This window comes from Notamacropus eugenii, chromosome 4 (assembly GCF_028372415.1).
Source record: "Notamacropus eugenii isolate mMacEug1 chromosome 4, mMacEug1.pri_v2, whole genome shotgun sequence".
Classification (NCBI taxonomy): domain Eukaryota; kingdom Metazoa; phylum Chordata; class Mammalia; order Diprotodontia; family Macropodidae; genus Notamacropus; species Notamacropus eugenii.
The window spans coordinates 288,495,339-288,520,943 of record NC_092875.1 but is presented as its reverse complement, the minus strand read 5'-3'; the positions used below and the strand labels follow the sequence as shown (position 1 = coordinate 288,520,943).

Sequence of the window (25,605 nt, the reverse complement as noted above, 5' to 3'; positions counted from 1 at the left end):
CAGTACTACTCTCTCCCAGATGAAGGAATTGGAGATTCTGAGCCTGGAGAAGAGAAGACCTGCAAAACAGGGGAGGTGATGGCTATATTCAAAGAATCAAAGTTCTGTCATAAGGGAAAATTTGTGTGGCCCCAAAACCAGCCCTAGGAGTTATGGGTAGAATTAAAAAAGAAGCAGATATGGGCTTGCTACAAGTCAGGGGTATTTAACCATTTTTGTGTCATGTAGTCCTCTGGCACTTGGATGAAGTCTATGGACCTCTTCTCAATACAATATTTGAAAATTCGTAAAATACATAAATAATGAACACTGAAATGAGCAGAACCAAGAGAATATTGTATACAGTAACAACAATACTGTTTTAAGAACAGCTTTGAGCAAATAAGTTATTCTGACTAATATAAATACCCAAAATAACTATCAAGGATTTATAAAAAAAGAACTGATAAACAGATGTACAGAATGATTTTACATACACACACACACACACACACACACATATATTTGTGTACAATGGTAGCTATCTTTGGGGGGAGAAGAAAAAAGTTACATGGTTATTTTATTAAATATTTAAAAGGAATAGAAAATTGTACGTAATAGATTTGTAGCTTCATGTGCGATCATCTTTTTTTTCTATTCTACTATGCTAGGGAAATGCTTATTTTATTTCTTAATTTCAGAATAAAATAAATAATTTAAAAAATGAATGAGCAATAAAAATCTACCTGAAGACAAAAAAGAAAAAAAGAAAATGCATGAAATACATAAACTATAATGGAAATCAAATATACTGAAATATAATTATCAAAATATTTTTTAAAACTCACTGACACCAGGCTAAGAACCCATGGATTAAGGCAATATTTTCAAACAATTAGAGCTATGCCAAAGTAGAATGGCCTTCTTTTGGAAGCAGTGAGTCACTAAAGGTCTTCAAAGCAAAGGCTGGATGACCACTTATTGAGTATGCTGGAGAGAAGATTCTTGTTTAGGATGGTTAGGTTACTTATGAAGTCCCTTCTAACTTAGAGATTTGAAAACAGAAACTTTTACAGAAGAAGAAGAACACACGACCTCCTAAAAAAAAAAGGCATCCTTGTTGGCAGCATCCCAAACAGACACAGAGCACTATATAGGATTCCAAATCATGAATACTAGGCTGATTTGCTCCATTAAGAAACCTATCTGATTCCTTCTCTGTCTCTCCTATGTCTTCATCTCTCTGTACCTACAGAATTATCCAGGCCAGTTAATATGCAAATACTAGTTCCACTGTATCTCCCTCACTTAAGTACTAGACTCAAGCAATTCTTTCTGTGTGAAAAGGCTGTTTTCCTTGCCTAGTACATATGACTGCCTGCTCCTTTTCTGACCCAGCAGTTGTACTGCATCACCTTTCCTGCTGTGTGTTAACACACCAGCAAGGATACAATATATAGTGAGACCAGGGTCCAGGTTAGAATCAAGAAATTGTATTGGCAGGAATAGGGATAGGAGAGTTGGGGGAGGTGGGATGGAGGTAAGAGGAGGCAGTTATCAAATTTAAAATCAGAAAACAAAGTGAGAATCACAAATTGTAACAAAAGTCAACCCAGGAAAGTTAGGTAGGATGCCAAGACAGCATAATAAAGCTGATGCCCAATCTAAAAGAACCTCAATCTCCCTGCTTTTTGGGGGGAGTCCTCTAATACGCTGGGAGGCAGGTATGGGTTAGCAGTTATATTAATATTATTAATCAAAAGTCTACACCTGGAAGTCAGACTCTGAAAGCATCACCCTAGGGATGTAAACTCTGATGACTGTATAATCATGTGGCCCATGAGGCCATTGTGGGTGTGACAAGTAAAACAGCATGAGAAAAATATAAAGATATGGCCACTGCCACAAAACAGTACCATGTTACAACCAACTGAAAGCATTTTTTCCTCATAAATTTCAACTGAGTCTCATCCTTCTCTTGAATTTCTGTGACAATTATTGCTATAGAATTGGAAGATAGGCTCTTGAGGACAGATTTTTGTTGTTTTTGATTTGTATCCCCAATGCTTAACACAGCGGTGCGCATATAGTAGGTATTTAATGAATGCTTGTTAATTACTGCCCCTATAATTCATTTAGAAATTAACCATATTTTATATGACTTTCCTAAAAAAATCATAGCCTTTTCCCTTATATTCCTCTGTTCACTTTGGAGTCCTTACCCTTTGATAATGGTTATACTAGGGAGCTAGATGTTAGGCTGAAATTAGCAAAGATCTCAGAAGAAAAAAAAATCAGTTAAAGACCTTGGGCATAAACAGATAAAACAATGGGAAATATGAAAATAACAGAAGAGTATATGGCTTCCAGATTAGAATAAAGAGATAATACATAAAGAATCAATGTTATAAGACAAAGGAAAATTAATCAACATGTGATCTGACATTGTGAACCCTGTGAATTATCAAGAGAACCTCAAATCACTGCAGATGTTCCCAAATAGTTTAAAATATAAATAAAAGTTGTGAAAAAAGAAGTATAGCTTGCACAGCAGAAATAACTGAGAGAATAAGAAACCTGAAATACTCAGTGACAAACTTCATCAAAACAAACAAAGAAGAGAACAATGAGTTCAGAATGCAAATATGCATTTTAAACAATGCTATATATTAAATAATGACATCTGGCTTCTTCTATAATGAAAATTCAGATAATAATGTGTTTATCAGACTATACATTGGCAATTAGAAATTAATGCAATATCTAAAACTAATAACTATTAAATCCCAACAGATGGCAAAATAGATTCTTCAAAGTAAAACTTACATTTTTTGGCAGTTTTATTTGTTTGCCTATCTTCTATAAAACTTACTTCAGACTCTTAAGTTACTTATCTATGTCTTTTTATGTGAAACTAATACCTATATGAAACAAATGAAAAATCCAAGATACAGAGTTTTGGGGTAATTAATAATCAATTTATTAATTAGGCTAGTAAATAATAAATTGATGGTCAGGGGTTTCTCTCAGTCACCAAAGACAAATGGCCATGTAGATCAATGAATGTTTGAATACCTTTGGGAAAGTGGGTGTCCCTGACAGGAAGAGATCAATTCAGATTGCTGTGCAGTCAATGAAGGGGTAGACATAGTAATGAAGACTTGGGCTGAAAGCCTTCAACTCCTCTTGCTGAGAAGGTGGTTTGATGAGCCTTAGCTAGCTCTAGCTGGACAAAGGCATTCATCTCCACCCAGACCACTCTCACCTCTGCAGTCTAGACAAAGGGATCCATCTCCATTTAAACTGAACAATGGAGTTCCGAGGTCATGAGCCTAAACCTTTTTAGGGCTTTACAATTTAATCAAAAATAAGCTCTCTCAGTTGGATGGGGTCTAGCCCAAGATGGAGGAGAATGTTCCCAGAGTTAGGCCAATCCTATCATCAGCTCGGTCCTTCAGAGGCTTCCTAGACCTACAAGATCTAGAACCAGGGGTGAGGAACCTGGGGCCCCTCTAGGTCCTCCGGTGAGGCCCTTTGACTAAATCCAAACTTCACAGAACAAGTTCTCTTAATACAAAGATTTGTTGTATAAAACGTGGACTCAGTAAAAGGATACACCCAAGGACCTAGAAGGTCACATGAGGCCTCAAGCCCACAAGTTCCCCATCCTTTTTCTACAATTTAAATGACCTGCTATACCACAATAAGCCCTAGCTTTTAGCAGGGAATTTTTTGCTTATATGTCATAATTTCACTAACGCGATATTTCTGTTCACATTGGAGAACCTAACTATAAAAAAAGGAAGATTACGTTTTATTCCTAGTAAATTCTGTAACAGAGAACTTCTAAACTAAGAAAGGAAAAAATAAAATGATTCAAGGTTATGCTATTACACTTTTCTTCAAACTTATGTTATAAACTCACTAGAGTCCAAGTTTAATATTTAATTCTTTTGCAAATATTATTCTATTTTAGCTTCATATTTAGGCATCATTACAATTTAATCCATTTAAATGCTCATGAGGCATATTTATTGAATTTCAAATTAAACTGTAATACATTATACTAACTCCAAACTAACAATCATAATGTAATCCATGTAAATGATTGGGCATTGTAATATGACCTAATACGAATGAACTGAATCTTGAAATCAACAGAAATCAACCAATAAACTTAATACTCATTTCTATTGTATCAAACAACAAACTCAATTTCCCAAAAGCAGTATTATATAGGGAGTTGGGCACTTGTAACAGAGACATTAACTTCTTTGAGACACAAATGTCACACGCTATATAATTAATTAGCAAGGATTAAAGCCATATGGGTTTTTTGGCTTTGAGCTCCCTCTAGCTAGGGTAGATTTATTCTCTATTTTTGAGTTTTTGATGATAGTGTCTGTTTTAGAATAGTAGCTAATCATCAAGTTACTATCCATTCCAAAAATCCCATATATTTTATTGCCTGGGAAATAGGATGGTTCCATTTATACTCAAGTAGTACACTAAACTACATGAAAAAAAATCTAAGGTAGCTCTTTGAAATGCTAGCTTAACAGTTAAGTTGTTTTTGAAATTACAAACTGACAAAGAAGTTCTAAAATCAATGTACATTATTAATTTCACAAATTGAAAGTCTGAATAAAAATAGCAGTAAAGTCCATGGTAAAAAAAAAAAAAGAAACATAAACATATTTTTATCATTCCTTTATAAATGATTCAGTACACTGGAAAGAGCTCTAGATTTGGTATCCCAATCATTCTCCAGTGATTTTAGAAGTTCTTGAATCATGGACTATTTCAAACTCCAAGAATCAAAGTTATTAATGATTTAAGTGGCAATGGGGAAGATTCAAGGTGGGGTGCAAACAGAATGTAGTATACTTCCTATGATTACATATTTTCAAGAAGCAGTTTCATTTTAATGTGAAAATGTATCATCAAAATAGAAGGTATTCTAGTCACATAATTGAGGAAAAACAAAAGGTCTAGTTTTCTACTGTAACTATGACTAAAGAGTAAGGACTCCAAAAGTGAACAATAGGGGAAGGGAAAAGGCTGAAATTAGCAAAGATCTCAGAAGGAAGAAAATTCATTTAAATATCTTGAGCATAAACAGATAAAACAACAGAAAATATATTAATAACAAGAGAATATGACTAGCCCAACTTACTCCTACCTATAGGACAGACCCCATGTTCATTTGGTATGGATAGGACTACTGATCTGCCATGCCTCATTCATCCTTAGCAATGCCTTCATAATAAATGGAAGGCATGATATACTTTTAGTAAATACATGGAATTTGGAAAAACTAACATGTATATCATTATTCCACAGGTACTGAGAAAAGACATATGAAGGAATCCCTTAAGCATATTGGATTCATGTTCTACTAAGACTTTATTAGAAGATATGGATAAAAATATTGAGAAAGCACAGACAGGATGCAATCTGTACCAATGGGAGATAGAAGAAATAACCACATTAATCCATTGAAATAGTGAGGCATTCAGACATTCTTCAGTTTTGCCATCTTTTATAAACATTGGCTGTAGCTTTAGTTATTAAAAACAAAAGTGGTAGCAATGGCAAGCAAAGAAATTCCTTAAAACCACACATCCTTAGAGAATATGGTATCTAAGAAAGCTATTATTTGAATGTTCTCCCCTCACGTGGATTGTGTGTTCATACATGTATATGTAATACACACCTACATATATTTGAGTTTATTTTACACTAGGTAATTATGATTTTTTTTTATTATGACATTTCCTACCCTCATTCTATGGCAGAGGCAACTGCATTCCCTCCATTAAAGGCTAACCACATTGTTCTTGATCAAAATACTACCATAAAAAGTTGTTAAGAATTGCATCAGCAGTGCTTCCTTTTGATATTTTTATTATGTCCAAGTTACCTTGCAGGATGTGAATTTTGGATAGGATACAATTACTGTCTGTCAGAACTTCAAGAGAATTGCAAAGGTGAAAGACTGTGGAACATCGTCGATTGTGATTTCTATTTAGGAAACATTTCATTTGAAAATGGTGGGTTTTATGGAAGATGGTAGACATCACCACCAGGGTTTGTGCAACTTATTATCTTTTCGTTGTGTCTTGTGGACTTTCAAGTCAAGGAAAGATGTATGAGTTCAAAAAATATATCTACTTGAGAAAAATACCTAACATTACAAATACCTTTCCATATTTTCTATATAAAATATTCTTCTTATGAAAGTCACATCTCTTACAGCGATCAAATCTGTTTTAGCTTTTGCTTGCTTCTAAACTGAATACATAGTATTGGAAAGCCTTTTTGCAACTTCAGTTAAATGCTAGCTTAAAGATTACAACTGATTAGTGTTGTAGGGCTGTAGGTATCTTGAAATTAGGTAGAACTTTTAGAGCTGATAAAATTAAATATTGACCAATCCCTAGATATATTAGATTGCTTTACACAAGACAGACCCCTATGTTCAATTAGTATGGATAGGCCTACTGCTCACATATTGATCTTTCATGCTTCATTTACCCGTAGCAATGCCTTCAAAATAACTAAAGGGCATGATTTACTTCTAGAAAATATATGGCATTTACAAAAAAACTAACTAGCAACTAGCATTGTTCAATAAGTACAGGAAAAGTATGCTTCATTAAGTGAAAAGTCACAAAGAAGTAAGAATCAATTCTTCCATGTACACACACACACACACACACACACATACACACACATACAAACAAAGAGATATAGATATATCAATATATGTTTTAATAAGTTATATATTCTTAATGTAAGCAATATTCCTATTTTAGCAAGAAATAAAGTTAAGAATCACGAAATAGAGCATCTAATCCAGCCTGTATGTGAGGAGGCAAAGCACAGCAAATAATATTGCAAACAGAGATAAGTCAGTCTTTGCTGAAGACTTCCAGTAAGGTGAAATCTGCCACCTCCTAAGGAAAATATATTATCCCAATGAATAATATCATGAACCTTATTTCAACACTCATGTCTCAAGTAATTTCTGAAATGTAGCAAAAATAGTAATTGTACTACAAAGATGAGTCATCATTTAGTGTCAAATATACATTAGAAAGGTAAGTTGTACTATTTGTATTGGATAATTTAATACATAATGAAAAAAATGACTGAAGCTCCCAATTACTTGACAGCTAGCAAAATATTTTTCTAGAAACTGCAGAAGGAATATTTACAAATTTGAATTAGGGCTGAGGGACGTTTATTCTCTCAGCTGAAAAGTAAGGGGTTAACTAGAAATTTGGAAAGAAAATAAAGAGATGGCAGGCAGTAAATAGCATTGTGGAAAACAACTCAGAACTAAGAAGTGATGGGCAACAGCTGGAGCTAAATGCGAGAGTGCAGAAGCTGAGCCAAATGGAATACTTCACTTACTCCATATATCTTAAGGCAAAAAAGCAATCATGTCTAAGGGTTACATTTTTGGTGCAGTGCAGGGAATTAGTCATGAAAGTCCCATTACAGATAATGAGACTTAAAATTTCCACTCTCTATACCTCCTGAAAATTCTAAACTCCTCTTCTTAAACCTAAAGTTAAAAACCTATTGTCATGTACACACATTTTATGCTAACTACTCCTTCCTTTTAAAAATACATTAAGACTCTGCTTAGGTCTTTGCTACAGTTTCATATTTGAGGTTAATGTATAGGTTATCACTAAGCTTCCAGACAAGCATAATTGGGTCCTCAGGTAAGGACCTATTTACTGTACTGTAGGTTCAAAACCTGTAAGGCACAAACCATGCTTTTAACTGAAGCAACCTGGTTTGAAAATAGCCCCCATCACCCACCCCCATCTCCACATTTTAGATTTCATATTGGATAATCACTTTTTCTGTTGTTTCAGGCTCAACTAAATATACTCTCTGAGGTAACTTTTTGTATTGTTAACCTCTTAAATTTAAACCTGCTGTGATAGATGTCAGCCTTCTACTCCATAGAAACCACTTTCTACCAGATCTTATAATCTTATTATGAAATCAATGATTCTTGCCCTCCTCCATTGCTTTAGATTTGGAACATACCAACTTTCTTCTATTCCCTCTCTGATTTTCAATTCCAAGGTACTAAAGTAGTCTTGTGTATAAGTGAGTGTGTGTGTGTGTGTGTGTGTGTGTATACAGAGTTTTAAAGTTTGCAAAGCTTTTAATGTTATTTCTATAAATGTGTGTACATCTATATATACATATGCATATATGTATGTAGACATGTGTATGTGTGTACATATATGTATGCATGCATATATCCCAAAAATGGAATGAGGGATACACACAAATGTGTATGTGTATGTATATACACACATATTCCATTTTTAATCTCTCTGAACCACTCCCTTCATCTTTTATGCTCTCTTTCCTTCTTTCTCTCTCTGTCTTTCCATTTTTCTCCCCCATTAGAACACACACATGCACGTGGGCGCGCACACACACATACACACACACACACACACACACACACACACTACACTTATTTTCTCCATCATGTATCCCAGATTTCAGACAGAGAAGAAGAGTCCAAATGATTAAAATGGAAATGAAACACAAAAGAAGAGTAACTAGCTGACCCAAATAAAGTCACTCAAGTCACAAAATCTAGACACATTATGCTCCCAAGTACAGTAGAACTGTAAATACGGAACTGCTTTCAATGATCTTTCAGTCAGTGGCAAATGGAAAAAGGGATTATGATGGACATTTATTACATTTATCTAGGTAAATGAAAGATAGAAACATACTATTGAAACTTTTAATTAATTAATACCAACTCCATTGTTAATCACTGTTGAATGAATTATCCTGTATCATAACAGAGATATTTTGGATAATATAACCCAGCCAATTTAAGTGAATTCATTTTGGTTTCCCTTGTATAATTCGATGGCACTGATGCTCTCAGTTTTCTCCTTTCTCTTTCTTACAAACTCTACCTCACTCCTCACATTGGCACAGAACGCTGATCTCCACCAATTAGGAGGGGCCCATACTAATGAGCCTGGAATGGGGTTACACATAGATATGCTCATGATAGTGCTCTGTTCAGAAATCTTTTGTGTCTCCCAACTAAAATGCAAGCTCCTTAACCTGACATTCAAAGACCTCTCTAATCTGAAGTTACTCTACCATTCTATCCTTGACTCCTATTACTACTTTCTAACTAATTAACACTCCAGTTAAATTGGTTTATTCTTCCTCTAACCAATAAATGGGTTTATTCTAAAGTATCTTCCAATCTCATGCCATTGTTTATACTTTTTATCTGGAATGTCCTTTGCCCTGCTCTTTACTTATTTAATTCATACCCATGCCTTAAAGACTAATTCAAATGTCACTGCCTCATGAAGTCTTCCCTTAACACTCAAGTTGGTAACAACTTTTACCCATGGACATAGAATGGAACTTGGTTTGGAGCTATCTATTTTATCCATGTGTATTATATTTATTTGTATGCCATCTCCTTTCTAGAATTTAAGCTAAATGGAGGTAGAGGTTGTGCCTTAGCTAAACTTTTATCCCCTCTAGCACCTGAGACAGCCCTTTGGACAAAGGAGGTACTTGATAATTTTTTAATCAATGCATAAGGGAAAGTATGGTTCACAATGATACAAACTGATAATGATACAAGTCTCATCATATTTGAATACAATCTTTCAGTCTCTTACAAAGGTTAAGCAATCATGCTTGGTCTCTCTTTCCCCTTTCCTAGAATAATGGTTTCCTAAAGATTATTGTTTTGGAAGATTATGGTTCTTGGGCAAAGTAATTTACTTTCCACAATTTAGCTGTAGGATTCTTCACATCCTGTGATTAAATCCCAGAACAAATGTCCCTTCCTCCTTAAAGCCTTGCCTGAACACCCTAGTTGGTCATTAATTCAGGTGATTTAGCCTTAGGTGTTCCTACTAACATGATTTCTGTGGCTTTCAAATGATGACTAAGACATAAGAAAGACTGGGTATATTCTAAAGGTTAATTTTTTTTTGGAGTCATTTGCTTTTTCTTTGAACAAAAGCCAGAATCAAATCCTAAATACTGGAAATCCCCAGAGAAAAATTTGCATAATATTTGAATATTTCTCCAAGGTACAATAAATAAAATGTGCTATCTCATCTTCTTCACTTCATTTAAACTACTCAGTTGTGTTACCTTGAATGTAACCTACTTTTACAACAATTTGCATTATTTAAACCCTATTTGTCTATTTGTCCTTTAGTGTCACAAGAATGACACATTGATATTCACTAAGTAGCAGTTTTCCAAAAACCCAAATAACCATTGTTTTAAAAGTTAACTATAGTGCCTACATGATGATTAAAAAAAAAAACCTCAACTACTTAATTGAAATAAGAGAAATTACAATATGAGAGGGGAGGGAGGGAATAAGCATTTATATAGTGCCTACTACGTGCCAAGCACAGGGCTAAGTGCTTTACAATTAATATCCCATTTGATCCTCTCAACAACCCTAGAAGGCAGGTGATATTATTGTCCCTTTTGTACAGATGAGGAAACTAAATAAAAGAGAATATAAGTGACTTGCCCGGGATCACACAACTTCTAAATGTCTAAGGGTGGATTTGAACTCAGTTCTTTCTGACTCTGGGAATAGTGCTTCAGCCATGATGCCACCTAGCTACCGTGCGTGCGTGCGTGTGTGTGTGTGTGTGAATTTGAAGCAAGCATTATTCCACAGATCAACTCTAATATTTTTTCTGTTATATTTGTTCTATCCTTTGTCCCTATTCCCCTATTAGCTTATAAGTATGTTGTTAGCAATACACATTATGCAGTTTAGCTAAATGGGCTTTTGCAGATTAGTATGGAAATATAAGAACCTTTTATAGCATTGTTTTTATGGGAATAGGAATTGATTTCCAAACAACTCAGTTTAAAACAAAATTATTTGAACACAGCCTATACTCATAATACGGACAGACTGGGCTTACTTTTCTGTGCTTCCTAACTACTTGTACATATGTATTTGCACATCATTACAGTTAAAAAGTTTGAAATTTTAAATAAACAGGCTGAATCATACAACAGTTTGTACAGTAATCCCCACAGAGCAGTGGAAAGATCACTAGACTGGAAGGTAGAAGACTTGGATTAAAAAATCAGATTTGCTACATACCTGCTTTACAGTTACAGACAAATAGCTTCACTGCTCTGTGTCTCAGTTTCCCAACTCTTAAACGAGAGTGTTAGACGATATGACCTCTGTGTTCTCTATTCTATTTTATGAGATTTGTTCTGTGAGGCAAACTATATGAATGACAACTTTCTCAAAGCCGATTGGTGCTATGTCGAAATTCATGGAAGTATAATATATGCCTGAGCATCAGCGGTCAGATTATATTATTTCAAGGGGATGGATGAACTTAGGAAGCCCATTATTATAAAAGGGAAGAAACATCTAAAAAATTCTACCACCCAAAAGTTAGCTTATTTAGTCAGCCAATTATCTGTGACATAGCATACAGAGACTAAATTCGTGTGCCCATATACCTACCTATAAGTCCATGGACATTACATGTACACACATCTGAGGAATCTTTGAGGTTGAGACTAGTAAATTGAACAGACTTCCCATCAACAGCAAATTCAATTGTAACCAAGCAGATATAAAGAGAATATTCATTCATGTCCACAGATTTTTTTTGACCTGACATGAGAATTTTTGATAGCAAATAGCATCAATGCTTAATGTCAAGTACAAGGGAAATCACAAAAGTTCATTTTGAGTTTTGAAAGAAATCTCTGACCAAAGTCTATTCAAAGTTTAATCAAACCATCAAATCCTTCAAAAGAAGGGAAAAAACATAAGTTTCTACTCCTGGTATTACATATCAGAAAAGCTGGTATAATTTAATAACTTTAGGTGTATTTAGGATATATTTTTATAAAGGTTTCAAACCATTTATCCTTGTAGATTTTATTGTAAAATAAAATTATCCTCAATTACAGTCTAATAATTTTTTGATACAATAAATTCAAAATCTATAATGCAAAAAATAATAAGGATGGAGACAATTTCCCTTGGTATTATTCTCTATCTTCAGTAAACTTTATGTTTCTTTTTATAGAGGAATATCACTATAATATTATTTTAGAACTTCAGTTATAAGTAAAACCATGCAATTCAGCAATGAATTGTCCTCCCAAAGTGTGGCTTATGAGAGTCATTCTATGGTAGGCTCTCTCCAATATTCCTAGGCACTAAATCTCCTGGGATGGAATTTGTATTATGAGTTATTCAGAGTTCTTTCCCCACTATACTATAGTATACTTCCCTTTGAAAAGAGTCCCTTCTCACTCCCAGCAATCCAGTTAAATTAATCAAATAAGAAATTTAAAGCAGGAAGGTACCCTGGTAGTTATCTCATCCAACATTTTGTGGATGAAAAACATTGAGGGCCAGAAAATAAAAATAACTTGGCAAGATTACATAGCTTCTAAGTTGCAGAATTAGGATTTCAACCTTGGTCCTCTGACTCCCCCAGTGCTTTGGTTCAAAAATATGTCTAGATACATCAGAATTTAGAAGCATATCACAAGAGTATCTGCCAGGGTGAACTTCAATTAATCATTTATTAAGCTCTACTATGTATGAGACATTATGCTAGGCCCTGAAGACAGAAAGACAAACAGGGAAATACTTCCTATCCTTACAGAACTTAATTTTAATAATGAGGTCTTAGTAAAAATGAATGCTAAGAATTAATAACATATTTAGATAGATGTGTGTATATCCATCCATCCATACATACATACATACATACATCCATCCATACATCCATCCATACATCCATCCATCTGTTATAGTAAATGGAACACCTAAAAACATTTTGCTTTTTCTTGGAATAAATACCAATGTTTCTATCATCCTGAATCATTTATGTTTCATTTGCCCTTTTTAAACTTCAATTTCTGAATAATTTTCTCTAGAAATATAACTTTAATTTTAATTTTACTTGTTCCTACTGGCTGGGTAACAGCAACAAATAAAGTAGAAGGGGATATCCTTGGTTTTGGATGAAGAAAGATAATGCTTTCAGCCCTATTATTTTTAGGGCATTTGATTTTTACTGCATAATGAAAAAACAATTGGCTGATAGGCAGACACACAGGAGTTATGAATAAAAAATCAAACACTACATTGAATGGAAAGATGCTACAGTATACAAAACAATAAGGAGATTTAGAAATCCCTCTAGCACCCTTCCTAATTTCCTCTATCAGGGAAAAATTTTTCTTTTCCACCCACCCATACTCCCTTTATCCCCAAATCATTATTTTTAGAAAGTCATAATGTAAAATTAAATAGGTTATTTACTTGTATAAAAATACTACATACTAGTCATTTACATGTAACGGGCAAAATATAATTGTGAATATGAGTACTATGTATGAGGATGTCTATTTCTCTTGATAAGAGAAGAGGTCAAGAGGTTGCCATGGGACCTGTTTTTTTGTCTATAAGGGAAAAAATGGAAAATAAAAATGAGGGAAGATATAGAAGAATAAAGAAAGCTAAACTGTTCATTAGAAGTAACCAATATAGGCTAAGTACTCTTTTCTTTCCTATTGATAATAGAGATGAGACACCTAAGAAAACACTAATTAGCCTAGCCTGAAATCAGTTCATAGATTTGAAACTACAGAGGACATAAAATATTGTCAAGTTGAATCCTCTCATTTTTTATTTCAGATGAGAAAACTGAGTCCCAAGGAAGTGAAGTGACTATAAGCACCTATAAGAAAAAAGCAGCAGATTCAGGAATTTCAGTGGAGATCCTCAGACTCTAGATCCAGTGTTGCTTAATTGTTTCAGTTGTGTTTGACTTTTCATGAACCCATTTGGGGCTTTCTTGGCAAAAATACTGCAGTGGTTTGTCATTTCCTTCTCCAGCTCATTTTATCAATGAGGAAACTGAGGCAAATAGGGTTAAGTGACTTGCCCTGAGTCACACAGCTAGTAAGTGTCTGAGGCCAGATTTGAACTCTAAATCCAATATTCTCTAATAAGATAAATTGCCTCTCAAATTGAAGACTGTGTGGTTTCTTCCATATCTGATTACCTAAAGTCACTTCTATTTCTTCCCTGTTCTCTCAAACATGAGTTCAAAACCTGCCTTAAACACTTTCTAGTTCTGTGATCTTGGTCAAGTAACTTGACCTCCTTCAACCTTAATTTCTTCATCTGTAAAATGTATGTAATGTTGGGGTTAGTTATGTGAGAATGAGAGATGATATTAAATGTCCAGTGTTTTGTAAGCCTTAAATAATTATATAAATATTATTTTTGTTGTTATTTACATATTGAAAATAAATTATGCAAAAAACACCATGCCAAAAACAAAAACCTCTCTCCTAATTTGGAAAAAAACTTTTTTTCTGAAAATAAGTGGTTGTTTTTTGTTTTGATTTATTCTTATTTTACCACATAAAATGAAAAAACATCCAGACGTGGCCTCTAGTACACCAACACTGCATTTATCATTGTGTGTTGTGATAAATTAAAGGTTATCTAGTAAATTGAGATTGGTAAACAAACTCAGAAAGTTGGGCTTTTTCTGAATGAGATGATGCAGGTGACATTTTCATTTGCCCTGTCCCCACTCTCTCACTCCTTTTTTATGCCATTCTTTCATTCCATAGCTTTCATTCATTCATTTCATTGCATAGCTTGGACCCCATCATTCTATTTCATCCACTATTTGTGCCTGTCTAATTTTTACCTTCTTTCTGCATGTGGCTACCCTTGTAGTTACTAAAAACAGTAACAGGATTTACATGTAGCTAATAAACCTTTATCAGAGTGAGAAAATATTAACACTTTAGAAAGGGGAGAGGGTCCTGTTAATCTCTTCTCACAATTCATCCATCCAACCTAAAGGATGGGGTTGGGGTAAAAGAGGGAGAGTTGGCAGACTATGCATTGAGATTTCTATAGTTACATCAAGAAAGCCTGAGTTCCTCAGTGTTCTTTTGTAAGCATAGAACGCTGGAAGTAAAATCTGGAGACGGGTACAGTTCTAGACGGGCAAAAATCTGGGAAGACAGGCACTTATTTGTACTCCCATTTTTAAAGAGAATCAAGAACATCAAGATGTTGGGATGAAATAATGGATGATGGATGACAGCTTAATTTGTGCATGAATTGGAGTTAAGTGAGGAAGAGTTATACAAAACTGTCAGCCTCATTCTCTCTTCCAGAGTCCCTTAGGTCCAGCAGCAGGACAAAAGTCAAAATGACTGGCAATGGCCTGGTATATATAGGATGATGTTGGCATCCAATCTGATATATGACAACACCTCCACAGCTGCTTCAGCCTTCTTCATGGCTCTTGGAACAACTTGTTCTCATCTGCCCGTTACCCTGCAGAAATGCAATTCTATGTACTATAGACAGATAGTTTTTGATGTTTTCTCTTTTGACTTTTTGTAATGAAAACACTTAGTAATCTTGTATCAAGAATGATAGACTTGGAGTTACAAAATATTAGGGTTCAAATCCCAGCTTTGTCATTTTCTAGCATTGTGTCTTGTGCAAATCAACTCAATCCCTTAATTTCAGTTTCTTCCTCTGTAACTAAAAATAACATACTTGTAGGATCCACCGCTCTTGTACTTTTACCCACAAATTCACTCTTCCTTTAAACTTCCCTATCACACCCAGGTTTGCAACTTTCGTGTCATCTTCAATTCCTCACTCATATTTATCCTACATGTCAAATTAATGACAAATTTTGTTTCTTTCTCCATAGCATCTCTTATATGCTTGTTTTTCCTTTCACTCATAAATTAACTGCCCTCACAGAGGCTCTCATCACCTCTTATCTGGACTATTACAATATTCTCCTATTTAGTATCCTATCTTCAGATCTGTGCCTTCTACCATCAATCCTTCAGAAAGCAATAGTGATTTTCTTACAAAACGAGATCTCACCATGTCAATAAACTCTTCTATCTCACTATTGTCTATGGAATTAAAAAACATAAAACAACAACAACATCCTCTTTTAGTATTTAAAGCCTTTCACAACATGGCCCTTTTCTCCCTTTCTAGTATCTTAACATATTAATCCCTCCACACACCCCATGGTGCAGCATTACTGTATTGCTGTTCACATAGGACATACCATTAGCTCTCTGTGCACCCTTGTACTGGCTCTCCTCCAGAGTACGATTGTCTCCCCTCCTCCCCTCTGATTCTTTGAGTCCTTGGTTTCTTCAAGATTGAGCTTAGGTTCCATCCACTGAAGAAGACCTTTCTGATCCCCTCAAAAGCTAGTGCCTTCCCACATGAAATAATGCCAAATGAAGTAAGTGGGGCCATGAAAAGATTACCTTGTATCTAGCTTGTACACATAACATATTTTTATATGTGTTGTACCACATGGCAGGATACAGACTTCTCGGGTGCAAAGATGGTTAAATTTTTGTTTCTCTATTCCCTGCACAAGGTGTAGAACACAGCATTTTGCACATACTGTTTGTTTGGATGCTCTTAGAATAACATTCTTTAGCAATAGGTCACAATGCTCTCAGCTGCCTAATCTTAGCCTGTTTTTGTTGGTTTTTTCTGAAGCAATATTATGCGTCATCTTTCATCTTCTTCCACTAGTTTCAAGCTTATTAACTTGTACTCTAAATTCCTTGTGCCCTTGACTACCATGTTGCACTTGGCAATAATATTAAATGTTTGTTGGCTGAGGTGGTGTGTGGTATCATAGGAATGATGATAGCCAATGTCTTTGCATTCTGCACTCCTCTGCAATTAAAGAATTAAGTACTTGGTAGACAATAAATGTTTCTTGAATTGAACTGAAATCATAATGAATAAGAACACTTGATAAAAGCAATGGACAAAAAGGAATATTTTCTGGGAGTTTTAATATATGCAAAGAACTATCTCAGGAAATAAAATCTAATAAAACATAGAACCAGGCAACATATTATGGGCAGCTTTTCAATAATTCATTCTGAAGTCTACTCCTACTAATTTTAAATCCAGCATATGCAGCTGTAACATTTTTTAGGTTGTCAGAAGAAACTAGAAATCTGTGAATCATTAGATTATTTTAAAACAAAAAGTGCTATAAGTCCATAGGTTTTTTTAAGGTTTAGATCACAGATTTCCTGATTTCCTACAAAATGTTAATAAAGTCCATCACAATCAAAGATTCCATGACAGTAAATTAACCAGAATTATGTCATTTCCTCAGCTAACACAGATTATGTGATTTTCTTTGTTTATCTGACATGATCATAGAATAAAATCTCAGAAATAGTATTCCAACTTTAGAGCAAATCTCAGTTGTGAAGATATAATAGCAAATATATGTTGATAATAAACATTTCAGATGTTAATGTTTTATTTTCTCTCTACTGTTTGACTTTGTTAAAGGACTCTTCAAGGAATGGATTTGAGATTTCTGGCAGCAGCACATATTTTACAAATCTGGAAGTATAAATACAGCACTCACTATAAATCAAGTTCATATTTCTTTTAAAATATGAAATTGTATCACTTTCAAGTGGTTTTAACTTGAATAAAGGACAATTAAATTTGGATGTCAGAAAAACAGAAGGTCATAACATTCTAAGAGTCAAAATTATTAGTCATGTACCTGATACACTCAGAGAAGAATTCTGTGACTATGCAATGACTGCATAGTGAATATCTATTCCTTTTACAAAGACCATTCTAAAAATTGCTGCATTCCTATATAAGGGAACAATTTGGATAACCTGCTGGGGATTCCTAGGATTAAACATAAAATCTAAGTGAACTAACAAATACGGGGGAATAATTGAATATGAATAGCCATATTGAACCGAATGGTGAAGAAAGCAATAGGATGAATGAATGAATATTTATTAAGCATTTACTATGAGCAAAGCACTATGCTAAACACTAGGGATAAAACTGAAAACAAATTGATACTTTTCCTGCTTTCAAGGAATTTATATTCTAACTGGGGCAGAAAACACATGTAGAAGATTTCAGTTGCCAGTCTGATAGAAAGGTCGAGTTGCAAAAAAGCACATGTTGATGCATCATCTTTAAATGTTATTTCCACTAATAAAACCATATCAGTTTCTGATGCTGACTCATTAGACTATGCCATCAACTTTTGTGTAGAGAAATTTCTTTTTAGGTCTTCAGTAGCAGTGACTTCAATACCTTTATTTGTCCCATGATATCTTCATGAGATGGATTAGCTGTTGTAGAGTAGGATAGAAGTAGGATCAGTGGTCTGGGATGGTGTAAGGATAATTATGGATGTTCTTGGAAGGCTTGGGTTTACTTCAACAACAATTGTTCAATGACTGGCAATGGTAGTAGAAAGATCCGACCTTTTCCATTGTGATTTCTTCCCTCAGTGATGTCTGAGAGACCTAGGTGGGAAGCAGGACCAGCCATCTATTCTACATGAAACTGTTATTCCAAAGGCTCTTGTATTCAAGATCCTAGACTATCTCAATCAGTCTGAGGGGAATTTGTGGTCAAGAAGATAGTGGTGGTTTGACTTATGTGTCTCAAGCTACCTCTTCTCTCCAGGCAGGTTACTTGTTATTTGAGTAAGAATCATAGATTTAGAGTTGAAAAGAACCTTGGAAGTAATATAGTTTAGTATTCCCTCCCTTTAAAAGATAAAGAAACTGAGGTCCAGAAAGATTAGTAATTTTCCTTCATGTCTGCACCATATGAAGCTCCACTGAAGGAAATGGGCATGAAAGATATCACTATGACAACATTATAACTGCCTTCAACTCTGAAGGTTTCTCATGTGGAAGAAGGATTACACTTATTCTTTTGTTTCCTGAGGGCACAATATAATGTGCACAACATAATAATGCCTAGAAGTTGCAAAGAAGCAAATTTAGGATTGATTTTGGAGGGGGAAAATAAGAAGGGGAAAAACCTGCCTAACAATTAAAATGACCCAACAGTGGAATGGACTTCTTCAGCAGGTAGTACTCTCCCTCCCACTGCCCATCTCCACTGAAGAACTTTAAGCAAAAGCTGGATAACTCCTCATTGGATTCTATATAAAGGGCTTTTTAATTCAAGTATGGGAAGTGCTAGATGACTTCCGGAGTATTTTCCAATTTGCATAGTCTAATCTTGTGATTTTATGATGCTGATGCATTGAGACTCAGAGAAATGTAAAACAAACAAACGAATGAATGAATGAATGAATGAATGAATGAATGAATAAATGAATAAAACCTAGAGCAAAGTCATCAATATATTGGTGGATCCTCTAGGGAGGATTTCTGGTGGAGTATGGATAAGAATAGTACAGTAGGAAAGGCTCAGATGAATCATAGTCTGAACCATTGAAAAGAATCATTGAAGCAATGAAATAAGAGATGTGTTGATGTAATAAAGTCATGAATAGATGATTGGCTTGGGGGAAGTCCACTCAGAAGTATAATACCCTTCTATGTAAAGACTACTTCAAAAGTCTACATTTTATTCTACCAATTGGTTATTTTATATTTTCATTTGAACCCTAATAATGATTCATGCACACACACACATATACAATAAGGTACAAAAATAAAGCACTAAAGTGAAATGAATACAATGATAATTAAAACAGTAACAAAATAAGACCACATATTTTAAATCTACCTCAGGGTAAGTCAAGAAACACGTATTAAGTGTCTGCTATGTGCCAGATGCACTTCCAAGGCTACAAAGATAGAGATTCTAGGGACATAAAGAAAGTTAAAAAAACCAAAAAACCAAAAACAAACCCAAAGCTCAAAAGTTAAAAGTATTACTTTAGGAGAACAAAATACATTTTAGGGGGTGAACCATATTGGATCAGGAAAAAAGCAGGAAATTCTATAATAATATATACCCTAGTCCTATTTTTACAGGCTTTAAATTAAAGGCTGCATATGGTGACAGAAGACTGCTATTTCAAATCAAGGACCCATTAATCTCTGGCCTATTTTTCAGTCTTGAGATAAGAAAAAAGAGGGAGAAGTGATAAATTATTTACTTCATCAACAGATAATGGATTCTGGAAAGGCAGACGGGTTTCCAACTAACTTTTTTTCTTTTTAAAATTATTTAATATCTTTATTTTTACATAAATGACAAATTTCTTCTAATAGAACCCTTGTAACCAGTAATTACACTCATTCAAAACACACTGGCTACCTCTGAAAATGCACGCTTTATTCTGTATCCCTAGTCTACCATTTTCTTCTTCCAAAAAAAGAGGGGGGTGCTTTCTTGACCATCAGCTAGTTTTCTGAAGTAATTGCTGGGTAATGAAATATGTTATTAATTTGTCTTTCAATACTCTTCTCCTTTACATTAGTGTGAAAATGATAGAAAATATTCTCCTAGTTCTGCTTATTTTCTTTTACATTATCTTGAGTGTCTTCACAAATTTATCAGAATTATTTATATTTGTTATTTCTTAAGACTGAATAATCTTCCATACTTTCATAGATCCAGGACTATCCCCATGTTGCACCAAGGACATCTAGTTAAACTCATTCATTTCATAGATAAGAAAACTGAGACCCAAGGAAATTAACTGACTTGCCAAGTCAAACCAGTAATAAGAGGAAGAATTAAGTTTTGAACCAATGTCCTCGGATCCCAGGGTTTTTTAATTGATCAGTACCCATTTTATTTGAGTTCTTTGCTATTAAAAAGTACTATTCATGTGTTTGCATAAAGGGAGCACTTTCTGCTGTCTTTGACATCTCTACTGTACATGACTATTAATGAAATCACTGGATCAAGAGGCATATGTAATTTAGTAACTTTTAGTTTAATTTCAACTAGCTTTGTAGAATAGCTGGACCAATTCAGATTTAAACCAACAATGCATTAACATGTACATCTTCCCATAGTCCCTCCAATATTTGATAAAAATGACAAAAGATCAAAAACTAATATATTTCCACAACATACTTCACTTATTCCCTACTAGTTATCTACATTTGTGGATACTCCCCCATCATCCTTCTCTAAAGCATGCCTGTCAAAGAAAAAAATCACTGAGCACAGATTTCCCTAAAAAAATCTCTCTTCTGTTCCTCAATAGGAATTCTACCTTTGTTAGAGAACACAGTTCTACTTGTGGTGCAAAGAGAAGGGGAAAATAAACAATAACTCCTGTTGGGCTGTAGGGGATTTAAATGTACTTTACCTGTTCTGAACACCTACTACTAATTATCTCTAATGATAATAATTGAGGACTTCTAGACAAATCTGAGACTTTATTAACAAAATACAGCGTGGATATAAACTTGAATTGGTATTTAGAGCATCAATTGTAATTGCATTTATTTGTACAAACAAGCAGCAATTGAAAATGTATATGTTGAACTCAGTGATCACTGCTCATAAACTATTTTATTTTAATTACCAAATCCCAAAACTTTTTTTTTTAATGTTCATAATATTCGCTTCTGGTTCAAAAAAGGTGGTTATATAATGCTCCCTCTGAAGTAACCAAATGAAAGTAGGACCCACTACATAAAACCTCACGATTCCCCCTAAAACAAGAAAGATGAAGAATGCCACCTACCTATGCACACCACTGTTGCACATAATGATGTGGCATGCTCCTAGCCTGTTGCAGAGTTCTGAAGAAACTGACAGCAGTCCAACTCCCGAGGCACTGCATGCTGTGTAAGCACAGGCCGCCGTTCTTTTAGATCTAATGAATGAGATTACCAGGCGATAAAGTTCATCCAAAGCATTCAGAGGTCTCATGAGCTGCAGGAGAAAGTACACATAAAGAAAGGCAAATATATTCCATCAAGAGACATTTTGCAACTATGGTGTCTTTCTGTGTTTACTGAATGGGCTAGGAAAAAAAGTGATATTACCACTCTTCTGAGATGACAGAATTGGGTAATTCAAATACTCTCACTGAAGAGGTCATAATAATTACGTTGTCTTAAGACAAAACTAAACAAGTTAGCAGAGCAGTACATTTAGCTGTTAAAGGAACATTAAACTAAATTTTATCTCCTTTTACCTTATCAATGTAAGCAGCTTTTGATGTGGAGTTAGGAGGTGAATTTGACTTGTCCAAGTAGAAAGCCCTAAAGAATCCAAAGGAGGAAAAAAGTTACTTACTGTTAAGGAAAAGTTAGAAAATCTTTTTTAAAAAATGATTACATGTGCTTTTTACTTGTTTATTTTCTTTTTAAAGAAACTGGGAATAAACAGGAGCTTTGGGAAGTAGAATGGGGAATAATACTGTTTCTTTCAAAATAACTACTAAATCCTCAAATTCCCAAGATAACATTTATCCATGTAGCCATAAGGAGAATCCCCCCCCCCCCATTTTACCTTCTTATACAATGGGTATGCCTGGAAATAACCTTCTATCCAAGAACTCAGTACTTGCTAGTCAGATTTTTGCAGGACCTAAGCTACTTATTGGTCAGAAATAATAATGGAAGATTCAATTGTCTTTTTTAGTAAGAAAAATAATATTCAGTAAGTTCTTTACTAATTCAAGCCATGGTCAAAGGCAGCCTAGCATGCAAGTTTATACTCTTGGATCTTGAAAGATGACAGATTCAGCATATGGCACAGTGCTGCCCTCCTGAAGCAGCAGGGTCAACCAGGATAACGCATAGGAACCTCTCTGGAATAAAATTACCTAAACTTCCAGGAAGTATTTTGAGTATAAATGAACTTTTGAATGTTCCTTGCATTTTAACACATTAATCAGTAGTAGACTGCCTTGGCTTAGACTGACTCGAAACTCATCAAAGTCTTTATTTCCATCTCTTGGATAATGGTATCCATAAAATCTCTGGTAATTGAGTCAGACCCTAGTATTTCATCTTGCTTCCAAATGTGTCCTTATTGTCACCTTTTATACTGTGGTAAGGTTTATCTTTCCACCTTGGGAGTTTTTCCTTAATTGCTAATAAGTCTGCCTCAGTTGGCACATGACAATAGTTAGATTTTGTGAATATTGAAATGATTTCAGTTTTAGAGATGTGGCTTTTTCATACCCATAAAATAGCTATTTTTTAATATAAAAAAGAGATATGTGATCATTTGAATTTTTTGATAATATGGAAAAACACAATTTAAACTTCCAAGATAAGATGCTCTGTGTAGAAACTCAATTAATATTCACTCATGTATCTCTAGTATAAAAAGGCAAAAACACTATTCTGCATAAAGGTCTCATTGTGGCAAGATGATGCAAGATTCTCAAAGATTATACCAGTGACAAGTTTTGCTAAGCTGAAAAGGACTCAAGCATAGTTCCAGAAAGGATCCTCTGTCTATTGAAGACAAGCCTAGTTAGGTACTGAGGGACTCTTTACCCTGGTCCTTAATTTAGGAATCTGTTGGCCATGGCAACCCACAAAACAAAGTAAATGGAAAACATGCCTCAGTCCTGTGCCTCCCTCTTGCACTTCAGCAGTGATAATAGCAACAATCAGAGAATACTGAGAATCACCCAGAATTTAGGTCATCTAGAAACACTAACAAAACTTTTGGTACTCTAATCATGAGATCCTTGTCAGATGACCAACAGGCTGATATAATTTTGTAGGAAATGAAATATAGCAATGTTTATGTGCTCCCTAGAAATAAAACCAGGAGCCATTGAGAAGTGGCCATTAAATTGAAAGATGATTCTCATATTCCTGTAGGAGAGGTTGATAAAGACATTGGCAATGCTGGTTTCATCATACACCCAAAGGCAACACGAAGGGTCACTTCATGGGAAAATTAGTCATTTCACCTTATATTGCTAATGATGAGCCAAAGAAAGAGACAACCATGAAAATAATTATAATTTATGAACCTACATGTCTTGCAGCGGATGAAAGCAAAGAGATATCCTCTGAAGAATTTCACAGGATTCTCTAAGGCAATTCAATATACACAAGCTAGGAATTTACAGTACATAAATCAGGTATGTCAACTCTCTCAGAGGAAGCACAACCATTGGTCTCTCTCTTTACCCTCAGGGCACAGGCAACATTCTAACACATCCAGCCTGCAAACTACATGTCTTCGATATACACTGACAGAGTATAAAAGGGAAAATGTTGAAAAATATAATGGAAAATGTAGTATGGGATTAAGAGATGAAGGAGGCCAAAAAGGAGGGAGATTCGAAATGGGAAGATCTACTGGGATGCAATCGCAATAGTCCTGCTGAATGGTAATGACAGCACATCACAAATGGGGAGAACAAAGGGAATAAAGAAGAAACAAATTTGAAAAATATTAAAAAGGTAAAACTGACAGGATTTAGTAATTGACAGGATATATATATATATGTATATATATATTATACTACTCATATATACACACATACACATACATATGTGTGTGTGCATGTGTGGATGTCATGCTTTAAACCTGGAAGACTGGGTTAATTATGGTGCTACTGACAAATAATGAAATGAGAATAAGAAATAGTTTGAGGGAAAGATAATAAGCTTAATTTGGTCATTCTCAGGTCATATAACTAGAAAGTAAATTGGAGAGCCAGAATTTTTAACATATTCCCTGACTCTTGTACAGAAATCTGTCAAAGTACAGAAAGCAGAGGGAATCGTAATAATAGGACCACATTAGGGGAAAAATATTTCAGAGCTGAACACAGCTAGTTAAATCACTTTTTATGATTGAGGCTTCTTTAAACCTTGAGGCACTTGGAGAAAAATGTGTTATATAAATACTTACCAAAGATCATTACCACCTCTTCAGGATACTGCACTACACAAACCTGACATTACTGCTGACTAAGTTCTACTACATAGAAAAATGAGCTTTATAAACCTTAAAGTACTAGACACATAGGGCTTTTTGTGATGACTATATTGAGCATACTCTTCTCTATTTCACAAAGTCCCATTCCCTTCCAAGAAGGAGTGTTGCTGACTCAGTTAAAGGAATCATCTTGATCTCATTCTGTTATTTTCTATTAAGTTGAGTTGGCAGAACTTTCAAATTTGCAGATAAAAAAAATAAAAGATGAATTCAAGAAGTAAAGAGTACATGGAAAAAAAGTTTTATGGCAATTTTCAATTAAATGTAACTCAAATGGGTTAGGTATCTACTATATGCAAGGTGTTGGGGGTATGAACATGAAAAATAGCAGTCTCTGACATTAAGGGGATTAAATTAAGGAGATAGGAGTGTAGTGTGGCAGGGAGAACACCATGCAGACAAAAAATATGAAGCAAAATAGAATGGAATAAAGACCAATGAGAGGTCCATATAGTATTCTACAAGAAAATTTGATAAGGAGGAAATAATTTTCAGTTGAGAGAATGAAAGTATGCTTCAAAGAAGAGGTACCTCAGCTAGATGTTAAGAGAAAAGAACTACATCTAGAAATGTGGAGAGATTATATTTCAGGCAGCTTGCAAAAATGTGCAGAGATATGAAGAGATAATATGAAACTAGAGAACCACTTAATTAGAATGTTGAATAGATAAAGTGAAGAGCCTTAAATGCTAGGGTAGAAGTTTATTATTTTATCCTATGGGCAACAGGGAGTCAGTGAAAGATTTTAACAGATGTCTAACATAGTCAGATGTATG

The 25,605-nt window shown here is 34.6% G+C and overlaps 1 protein-coding gene across 1 annotated transcript in view; it reads right to left on the bottom strand.

Annotated features, from left to right (window-relative positions):
• The window catches only part of PREX2 (phosphatidylinositol-3,4,5-trisphosphate dependent Rac exchange factor 2), a 426,568-nt gene that overhangs the window by 43,250 nt on the left and 357,713 nt on the right, over window positions 1–25,605 (bottom strand). Inside the window, exons 36-37 of the mRNA XM_072604786.1 lie at window positions 22,050–22,116; window positions 21,594–21,784 (exon numbers count right to left, since the gene is read on the bottom strand). Coding sequence (XP_072460887.1) covers window positions 21,594–21,784; window positions 22,050–22,116 — 258 coding nt within the window. The remainder of the gene's footprint in view (window positions 1–21,593; window positions 21,785–22,049; window positions 22,117–25,605) is intronic.